Source organism: Echinococcus granulosus (genome assembly GCF_000524195.1).
Source record: "Echinococcus granulosus chromosome Unknown EG_S00062, whole genome shotgun sequence".
Classification (NCBI taxonomy): domain Eukaryota; kingdom Metazoa; phylum Platyhelminthes; class Cestoda; order Cyclophyllidea; family Taeniidae; genus Echinococcus; species Echinococcus granulosus.
In genome coordinates this window covers 332,814-343,198 of record NW_020170442.1, presented here as the reverse complement: position 1 = coordinate 343,198, position 10,385 = coordinate 332,814, and the positions used below count along the sequence as shown (strand labels likewise).

Sequence of the window (10,385 nt, the reverse complement as noted above, 5' to 3'; positions counted from 1 at the left end):
AATTCTGAGGCAATTTACTACATGCATGTAGTAGATACGTGCGTGCGCCAATGATTCCTTGACCCTAGGGCGTTCATGAGGGAAGAGACTATTATGGCTATCCGTGAATATCCGTCCACAATCATTCAGCTTCTTTTCACAAAGTGGAGATTTTAGTTAGCTTCAATGGTGGCATACACATGCTACCAACACTTTATACACTTCCTGTTTTTGTAAGGCCTTGCTTTTATCTTAGCGTTAATACCAAAGCCTGCATTTATCTTTACTTTTAGGAATTCCTTAACTGGATTCTCACACTAAGCACGAGGGTTTTAGTTTTTAGTTTTTACATGTGACACAACAAGTGGCCGTACATGGGTATGCCTTTCACTGTAAGGCCCTCGAATTTCGCTCCTGAAATCCGGTACGTCGATCTTACAAATTTTGCCACAGCTTGCGAACCTAAATAACAGCTTAGTAGGTTGAATTTTTAGAATTGTAGCATGAAAGTAAATCTCACTTATTTTTCTTCTATAAAATGTCCCGAAATCTGAGAAAGTAGGCAAGGTTGTTATTTTTGCAAATTTTGCAAGACTAGTCAGTCACCTTTCAACTACTTCAAGGAGTCGGGTTAGTTGCTGTACTTAGCACCGGATTATGCTAGGATTTCACGAGCACGAATCAGCTAAAAAGATAAATCGACAGATACATCTTAGAGGTGCACCACTGCACGCCCGCATTTTTTGCGGCAGCATAAAAAGCCGATCAAAATGTTGCCGGAAATGGTTCGACGTTGTTGAATCGGCTTCTGACGTTACCGTGACTCATAAGGTAATCGCTGCTTGTATTATTTTGGCCTGCACATTCGACAGGGCCTCGTGTCATGCCTTGTCAACAGGCATATTAAAGTTGGCTTCCGGTGGCAAGAAAAATTCTCACTACCTAAAGATCAAATCGAAATTCCCAGAGGTCTGTAAAGATGCTACGACAATCAGACTTAATTACAGCACAGGGCAACATAAAATAAGGTGCACTTCCTTCACCAAAAAATCATGTTCCGTATGGTTCTGTAACAAACACTCGACAGCACCACCTCATAACGAAAAGGCTAGCCGCCAGTTGGCAGGACCTCTAAATTAACGCTTTAAGTAGACTGGGGTATCGTTGTTGTAATTTCTTGCGCTAGACATCCTTATTTGTTGTAAGTAAATGAGTGGAGCAAGGTATTCACCTGGGAATACGAGCATATATAAAACCATGCATTTAATTTGCGAATGGGGATTGACATAATTATCAATTATAAACAGTTGACATTCGTAGATTATGGATGATTTGATATTGAGCAATTTAGGGATGGTACACAGTCAGAAAATTTCGCTTCAAATGGATGAGAAACTCAAAGAAATTGAATAAAATGCAAATAAACTTAAGTGGAAGACACCCAATCATTTTTTTTGCCTATTTACTCTTGTTAATACGAAAACTGTGAAAATGAAAAAGGAGGAGTGAAGTGTTGATGGTATCTCTTAGTGAACCAACTGCCAATCCATCCGGAAAGCCTTTAGTCACTAAATTGTTAACAGACAAGCATTATTACTGCTGTAAATTGGTGGGGGAGTTAGGTTACTTCATCTAAGCTGAAAGTTTCAGAATGTACCCAAAATCCAGTTGAACAGTCGCTCTTCGCAATAAACACATTAATTATTACCACAGCCACTTAAATGATAGGAAAGGAGTCCATCAATGCAAACCGAATGCCGAAAAACCAAAGTTTGCATTTAACTGTTGACTTACCTGCCCGCAGAAATCTAAGTCACCGCAAGGGTGTAAGATTGAGTTTACTTAAAATATATAAGTAGCGCGTCTACCGACAAGGCGATGAGATGGACACACTTGATAATATGGGTACGCAGCCCCTTCAACCCCCAAAACTTTAAAGGGATGCTATTCAAGTAATAAATAATATGCTCTATCTGTACTTTTATTAATTCTATTACGCGTATCTAGGAGACTATATGGACTTTTCCAGCCATGGCTTTGAAAGATCTATGCAGTTATTTCAACTCTAAAACGTTCAGATTATGTTTGAAGTGAAAGTTAAAAACTATTTCAGCCTTACATCATTTTTTTCATCTTATTAAAAGGCCTTTTATTTATTTAAAAAGACAACTTCTTTCTTTTAACACCTTTTGAAATGCCGCATTACCACTTTGAAAGATGATATGAATGTTGAATAAATTTGAATTAATGGAGAAAAGACTGGGAGGTGCTTCACAAATTTAATCACATTAGGACAAATAGACTGCATGTTTGTAGGCGACACTTTTGTTTGTCATTTGAAATGCCGTCCAGACTTCATAACTTTGAACAAGTACCCAAAATCACTTTGCCGGAAATTGGATATTCACTACTTTCTTGTTTTGCTGTTTGAATAACTTCTGAAAGATAAACCTTCCGCAGCTGGCCTCGGTGGAACCGCTCACATATTTTCGGTCCAGAAATCGCCTTCTTCTTTCTATGACAAATAAAAGTGCATTTGTAGTTCGACATTGCCGTACCGAAGGTAAATATGTTTTCAGTTTTTTCTCATTCGATGCCTGAGGTTGAATTACTTTTGTTAAACCCTCTACTACTTGTGATGAGAAATTCCAAAGACAGCATATTGCAATCATCTTAAGGACATCTAGTATTTGTATCAAATTAACTCATCTATGGCACTGGTGCAACTTTATCTCAAGGGGTGAAACAAAGAGATGGTTTTTGAGGAATTAGCAGTACAATAAGTACTATCCTATATGGTCTAAGTATTAAAAGCACCAGACTATGGGACGGACGGATGGCATTCGCTTATGCATTATGACGCAAACCTCAACAAGTGTAGATACAGTAAATGCCACCTTATGTTAGTCGCCTCCTGTTTTCTGGGTAGGTTAACTGCTGTAAATGAAACGGAGTCTTGGAATTTTCCACGTCCATCAAGAAGTGAGAGACTTGGAAGCATTCTCCACATTAAGAGTGCGTAATTCGAGTCGTTGCATACCTGGTTTTTGCGGAGATCAACCACTTCTATCCTGTGCATTCGCTTCAATTCATTGACAGTTTCCTTTCAAAAGTGAAAATCCAATCGGTTTCAATGTCTTAATGGACGTGACAATTTGAAGATTCCTAAGAACACTGGAAAATGAGATTGTTTACGTCCCATATCAGAATAAATTTGATTAGGCTTTAGAGCTTAAACTCGAGTGAATTTCCGGATAGGCCATGGTGACATAATCTGAAAGTTTAGGCTGCGGCTTCAGGAATCTTAAAACAACTTGCTTCTTCCTGGGAATGATTGATGTAAATACACATGACATGTTTAGTGCTTCAGTTGCCCAACTGATAAGTCACTGACAAGAGGTACCTCAAAGATAAACCTACTTTAGTACTGTTAATTAAATTTCTTCTCACAGAAAGCACCCTCAGACAGTGTAGATTCCTAAGTTCCCCTCGAATAGAGGTTAGGTAGTTATCGTCGAGGTTCAATTCCTCAAGGCAACGACATTGCAGCAATCCACCACACAGGCACCTCAGTTTGTTACCGCCAAGGTTCAGAACACGTAAGCAAGGGAGCGCACCCAGCACCTGAGGCGGTGGCAGCGCTCGCAGACCTGCGGTCTCCAGTTCCAGCTGCGTTAGGCAGTGCAGCGGAGGGCCACCACGCCTCTCCGTGCACCAAACCCCTATTCGCTCCGCCAAGATCCGTCTCGCAGCTCTCACATTCTCCATCTCCACGTCTTCCCCTGACAATGAAGCCATCCGAGAAAAAACTTGGTACAACCTATCTTTCTCTCTCTCTGTTAATAGTGTTTACGAGCACACAACCGAGTCTGCGTTTGTGCGTATCTAAGGGTGACAGAATATTTAATGTGGAGAGCTAAACGTGAAGTTCATAAGAGCAATTCCTCCTTCCTGGTTTTGTGTCACAAAAGAGCACCCGAAATACATTTGAATGTTCTCTGTAAGTGACTAGCATTTGTAATTATATATGCAAACATTAAGGTCTAGGAATGTAGATAATGCAATCTGAATCACAAACTTTTGGTGGAGACTAAATGAAAAAATAAAAGATTAATTAACCTTCCTGACTTTGGTAACTCCAGCAACGTTACTTCCTCCTCCTCCTCCTCCTCCTCCCCCACCGTTTGTGCTTAGCAAACAGTCAACAATGGCTGCACACAAGGAGCAACAACTGTTCAAATTACGCAGTAGTCGCACATTCTACGTAAAAGGTCCTCCCACGAACACAGCACTCGTGTCGCCTCCAACTGAATCCACGTGAAGACGCAGGTGCACAAAAGTTTATTTTACAACGCTATCAGTAAAAGATACCCCCTCCCCGAAAAAGAATAAACGAAAGGAAAGTGCGACAAGAGATGAAAGTTTGTCGAATACACCTCATGTTGGAAATAACACTAGTGCTATAATCCAAGCATCAGTCCACATAAACCTGCCTTTTACAGGAAAACATTCCCAAGACGAGTTTGATACAGTTTTCTTTATTTCCACCGGGTCTTAATAACCCTAAAATATGTGCACTACAGTTGAAAGTATATATTGTCGTATGAAGAGGGATGAAAGGGAAAAGCTCAGAAGAGCTTGAAACGGGTCCAGCGCAGTGTTTGGGGAATGCGAATGCCGAGACAGTTGAGGGTGGTGAGGAAGAAGGAAGGCAAGGGAGCGACGAACTGGCGCACCTCGCGTGGTCGCTCTCGGCTCAAAAAGGCGAAGAAACCCGGCGGAGGCTGAGACGGAGGGGCAGATGAAGGAGTGATAGCTGTGTCAGTGACACCGCCGAATTTGACGCTGTGCGCGTGCAGGTATAGGCCCAGGTAACGTGCCTTCGACTGGCGTATCTCCAGTGCTTCAAGAGTTCGTTTGGACAGGCGTTGAGGCGCTAGATACCCAAAATGTGCGTACTTGTGATCTCCTAAAATCGGTGTCTCCAGCGCTGCACTCAAATGAACACGAATTTGATGCCTCATACCTGTTTGCGAGGATGAAATACAATGTCTTGAGATGTGAAGAAGTCATGATGCCTAAGTAGCAAGTTACTATCCAACTAAGCGGTACTTTGGAGATACCGATTTAAAATAAGCCTGGTTTCCAGACTATGATGAGGTTTGTCAGACTCATACGATGGCTCATACAAATTGCAAAGAGCTGAACATTTTTAATTTTTTTGAGTACAAATCGTCAAGAAACATCGAATCTAGCCATTTTCAACTTTTCGTAAGTCATAAATGCTTATCGGATATATGGCGTAAGAACCCTCGAATCCCGCGTCACGGTCATATCAGAAATCTTCAACGTCCTCATGGCGATGGTGAATTACAATCCAAGCTTTAATGGGTCAATACTATGATGACGGGAATGCCTTCAACCCCCCAAAAAGATCCAGCTCGATTTTCTGAAAGTCCCACCTGATCGCTAATCTCCGGAATGTCAAGTCGTGCTCTCCTTATAGGAGCCTATGCAACAGAGATGTACTCTAACTCAACAGACAACTACACGAAGGGGCGTTACTGTAAATCACCGAGAAGTACGCAGAAGAAGCACAAAGGCAGTTTCCGTTCTGCATCCACCAGACACGTACATGCTCTAAACTCCTTATCTATCGTTCACCTGGTTGAAGGCCTCGATAGGATCCACGAACGCGGTCATGGAATCTAAGTTATGAAATCGTCAACCCAGTTTATAACGGCTGCCGACGCACCTTATAACTAGCAGCAACCCAGTTTATAATACATAAGCTCTACGTTCGCGTCCAATGACACCCATGGAGTCTTATTTTGCGATTTCCACTTTGTAATCATTACTTTAAGTGTATTCATACTATAACATTTACAGCAAAACCTAAATAACGCCCAAGATACAAATTTCGAATACCTTAGAAGTCTCCGACGCGGAAACACTACATTGAGATCTGAAGGAAGCAAGCTCAGATTTCGCGCTTAAAAATGTAACTAAACCGGGTCGGTGAATGCTCTCCAAGATGAATTGGGGGCCATGCCTCCAAAACCAGAGGCTCAAATACTAGCAAGGGGATCAGAGGAATGCCTGTTGGACCGACCTGTCACCGAGGAGCACTCCAGAAGAGCTGCATCATTACGCCTGTCAAGTACGTTGAAGTGAGTAATGGCGTTGGTCGTCCTACGTATTCTCTGAAGCCACTCATCCTCTTCCACTTCATCCCTCAAGACATCACCGTCTACTGGTAACTTGGGACGTGGGCAACGCGCGACCATCTGAGAAAACTGTCATGCATGCTTAGCCAGACTTACTCGGTACACACCATTGATTTGTTTCTCTGATATAGGCAAATAAATGGTGCCCTCTTTTTCGCGTGGGATGCCTGATGTGATACACAAGTAGGACTTACTGATCCAGCGGTTGGCAAATGCTTCAGTCAACTTAAGATGTGTGTCTTGATTTCTAGGGAAGAATGCAATCTACTCTATCTACCAATGTGCCACAAATAGATAAAATAAGAAAGCATAGTGTTTGGGTACCTTGAGATAAGGAGTATACCGGTTGCCTCCTTGTCGATTCTGTGAGTCAGTTTAAGAGCAGTGCTCTCACTGTAGGATTCGCGACGAAGTTTATGGGCTAATCTTGGAAGAAGACTGTCCACGCTGAAATACTGACCTTGGCCACCTATAAACAAATTCTCAGGTCAGCTAAGACATAGAGCAAAATACTACTAAAAATATAAATTAAAATAGTGTTTGTTTCAACTGAAACGACGAATCGGGTTTAAGTTACCATAAACTGCATTCCAACTTGGTTAACAGTGCCTTTTTCAGCATTAAGATAAGACAAAACAAATGTGCGGGCTGGGAGGACTCACCATGGCAAGCTATTCCTGGTGGTTTGTTGATCACAATTAAGTTTTCTGAAGAAAAAAGAGATTTCAATTATGCCTTCCAGAGTAAAAGTCAATAAAAACTCGAAGAGGGTGGGTGCTGTGCAACTGTCGATATGGGCAAGAAGGGTCGGAAAAAAGAAGACATAACGAGAACTTTTCAGAAATAGTAACCCATTCGATTTAAAAATAATCACGACAGTACCGGAGCAAAATGACATTGCTTGTACCATATTCGTAAAGTGTCTGAAAAATTGTGATTTAAAATAAAAGTACCACTTTTGTATTCGAAATTTTATCGCACCGTAGTATCAAGGGGGAATCGTAATATTACTTTGAAGTAGGTCTTAGAAATTGGAATACAAATGTAATGAAATGGCCGAGTAAGGGGCATAGGTACGTGTATGCGCCCATGGAAATTTTACTGTTTCAAAGGTGCAAATTGGCTTAAAAGATAGCTAGTTCATGAGCAATAAATAACAACATAAAAGGTGAAAAAGTAGATGTACTCAGAAGGGGAGACCTACCTTGAACGGCAATGATGCTTTTGTACAAAACCTCGACCGCCTCGTCCTCTGTGAGAAGATGGAATTTGATGGGATTATCGTCGGGTATACGGAATCCCTGAGAATCGTATCGCACTCTAGAATCCCGTTTTTCTCGGTACTTGAAGTCAAGTCCTGAAAAAAGACATAAAGAACCAATCAAGAACAAGAAATTAAATTACTCAAGACACAAATGGACATTTAAACAGAAATGCCCCCCACTACATGATAAAGCAATGTAGTAGGCATATGTTGTCATCTTACATTACCCTAAAAATCAATTTTGCGAGTCCATTAATGGAGGAGAAATGAAAGCTACTCGGTAAATCTAACTCACTTCCACCACTAAATTGGTTGATAGACAGTTGTTCGCGGACACCAGCAATGCAATCGGCGACACTCTCAGTGCCATCCAAATCAGAAGCCTCGCATGTCTTCGGTTCTTGGAAGTAGGATTGATCGATATACCCATTCTCCTCCACGTCGAGCGTGATCGGTACCTCAGTAGGATCATCCCACATCACTTTCTTAGGGACCTTCGGAAGCGGTTCTAAAACCGAAGAACTACTGCGAACGCAAGCTGTCTATTGTTACTAAAGCTTTAATTTCTGCATGCAAGTAGGAATAGTAGTGTTCAACAAGAGGAATAGGACGAGTTTCTTCTGTACAAGTGTATGTGTGATTACTGATTAAAATACATGTCAGTGAATGTATGTCCATATCCACTAGACAGTTCCGTTAATTCAACTTACACAACATGGGGAGCACAAATGAAGAGGTGTACTAAATAGCGCCATTAATAATACGCAAATCTAAACCAAACAGAACAGAACTTCGGAAGGGTAGGAATAATAGTATCGCATGTGCCAGTTTTGTGGAAGACACTAGGGAATAAATCAGTTTACGTATACGCGTACGTTCCAAGCAAAGAAAAAGAGTTCGACCCCAATCAAACTACTGCAACCACCTAACGATACAGGTGTTAGTATCCTGATCTTATATAACTATGTAGGAGTGGTTTTCAAGAACATTACCAGTCGAAATTTTATCGAACATAATTTCACAAAACAGCCAATTATTGGGGGTCAACTGCTATACTGATGCAGTCAAAAAAGCGAAATAAAATATCTAAGCTAAAAGTCAAAGACAAAAGCACCCAATTTTAGGATAAAAGAAGACTTACCAAAAAACAAGCTGTCAATGTATGATCCCTCACCCGATGTGACTTCCTCCTCACTACTTCCTGTTGAAGAGTTAGCATGACCGGAAAACATACTAATAACTTTCTTCGGCATTTGACGGCAAGACTGACCTGTATGGCTGCAAAAAAAAAACTTTTCTTACTACAAACAACCCATCAATGGAAAACCCCACACTTCAGGTCGAAATCTTTTTGGCCAAGTGTATCCTTACATAGATCGAAAGTAATCAGAAGCCGAAAAAGCAAACTCTCTGATGGCGAACAGAATTAAGGTAATAAACTTGCTTTGGAGGCGCGCTGAAAGCGTAACTCCCAGCAATCAACGTGTGATTAAGAAGGAATAGGTCACGAAGTGCCAGGACGAATAGACGATGCTCATGGCAAGAACTCAGACAGTATCCAATGCTAAAAAAACCCCTAATCATACACAAAAATGGCATTCTGAGACGCAGAAACCATTAACATTTTCCCTAAAGAAATTTAAACGAAACCCCACATTAAGTAGGGTATTAGAAGACGTACCCCTGTTATCGCACTTACACCAGGTTCGCAAAGACCCATAAAATTTTCTAAAAAGCTTAGAGACTGAACTCTGTGTTCGATAAGGGAACCGAAGATAATTATTGACACCATGGGCATCCGCTAGTATGGACTCCCGTTCGAAACTTTGGCTGGGGAAAACGATATTTAAGAAGAAAAAGTAAACCCACAGTGATGGAGAGGGTCGCATGAGAGTTTATGTTATGGAAGCAATGACATCAAAAGCTTCAATATCGAATTCCGATGAAAAAGCATATGCAAACACCAAATGTTTTGAAACTCATAAATGCATTCTGAGAAAGAGCTAACAAAACAAATAAGTTTACGGTGGATAAGCACGGCTTTGTAAAGATCACCAGAATTTTGAGAAGGACAATACGAGTGGGATAAAAAAGACGACCTATGATACAAAAACAGCAAAACTAGGAGACTTAAACGTGCAAAAGGGCCGGACGCACTCAAAGCACAATATCAAACCAATCAAAATAAGCGATATTTTAAGTTGCCAGGTCGGAAAAGAGCAAAATTTTGAATAAATATATACAAAGATAAAGTAAGGTTTTAATATTGGTTTCATCAAGAAGGTGTAGAGCAAGCAATATTTGCCGATTTTTAGCTGTAAACTAGAATTAGGTGCACACGTTAACACTACCCTAAGGTAGACTTTGCCACAAAATATGAAGAAGCATTTTAAACTACATTTGCAGACATGCGTTTTGATGAAGTTAATTCAGAATGGTCATGACCTTTGCCATGGATGGGCGGTTGTTTTAGTAGTTTTGTTAGGGTCTTGGCCGCCATCTTCGTAATTGTCGTTGAACCTTCTGCCTTGTGTGTCTGTGGTGGTGCGTTCGCTTGTTGGTGACGTTTCTGTATAGTACTCGGCTGTACCGTTAGTTCCTTCACTTATTTCCCTGTTTTTCTACACAAGTTGTCTGCTGCGATACTAGTTTAGTAGTTTGCTTAGTGTAGTCCTGAAGAGGCAGTGATTAGATTCCTCTAAGATTGTATATGTAAGACAAAAGTACTACAAATGGTTGATTGTACTGCATTTTTCTTGGGGTTAGTTTTGCTTTCTTCCCTTTGCTGTGAAGCAAAACGCCTTCTAGTGTTGTATTCACTAAACCTATTTAAAGGATAGTCGACTTTTAAAGCCCTAGAATAAAGCCTTTCGACCTCTGACTTTTAGTTGTTAGCACTTGCTTATTCAGTAAGT

General features: G+C 40.9%; 1 protein-coding gene across 1 annotated transcript; it reads right to left on the bottom strand. All coding sequences in view use genetic code 11, as the record gives it.

Annotated features, from left to right (window-relative positions):
• Window positions 1-2,334: 2,334 nt before the first annotated feature.
• Window positions 2,335-9,970, bottom strand: EGR_06729 (RNA pseudouridylate synthase domain-containing protein 4; the record flags this gene model as incomplete). The annotated part of the gene is made up of 13 exons (XM_024495978.1): window positions 2,335-2,494; window positions 2,877-3,082; window positions 3,430-3,761; window positions 4,625-5,005; window positions 6,092-6,266; window positions 6,303-6,453; window positions 6,531-6,675; window positions 6,869-6,913; window positions 7,411-7,563; window positions 7,766-7,978; window positions 8,612-8,671; window positions 8,705-8,740; window positions 9,916-9,970. 13 exons carry the CDS (start codon window positions 9,968-9,970, stop codon window positions 2,335-2,337), a joined length of 2,112 nt encoding a protein of 703 aa, XP_024349638.1.
• Window positions 9,971-10,385: the final 415 nt, after the last annotated feature.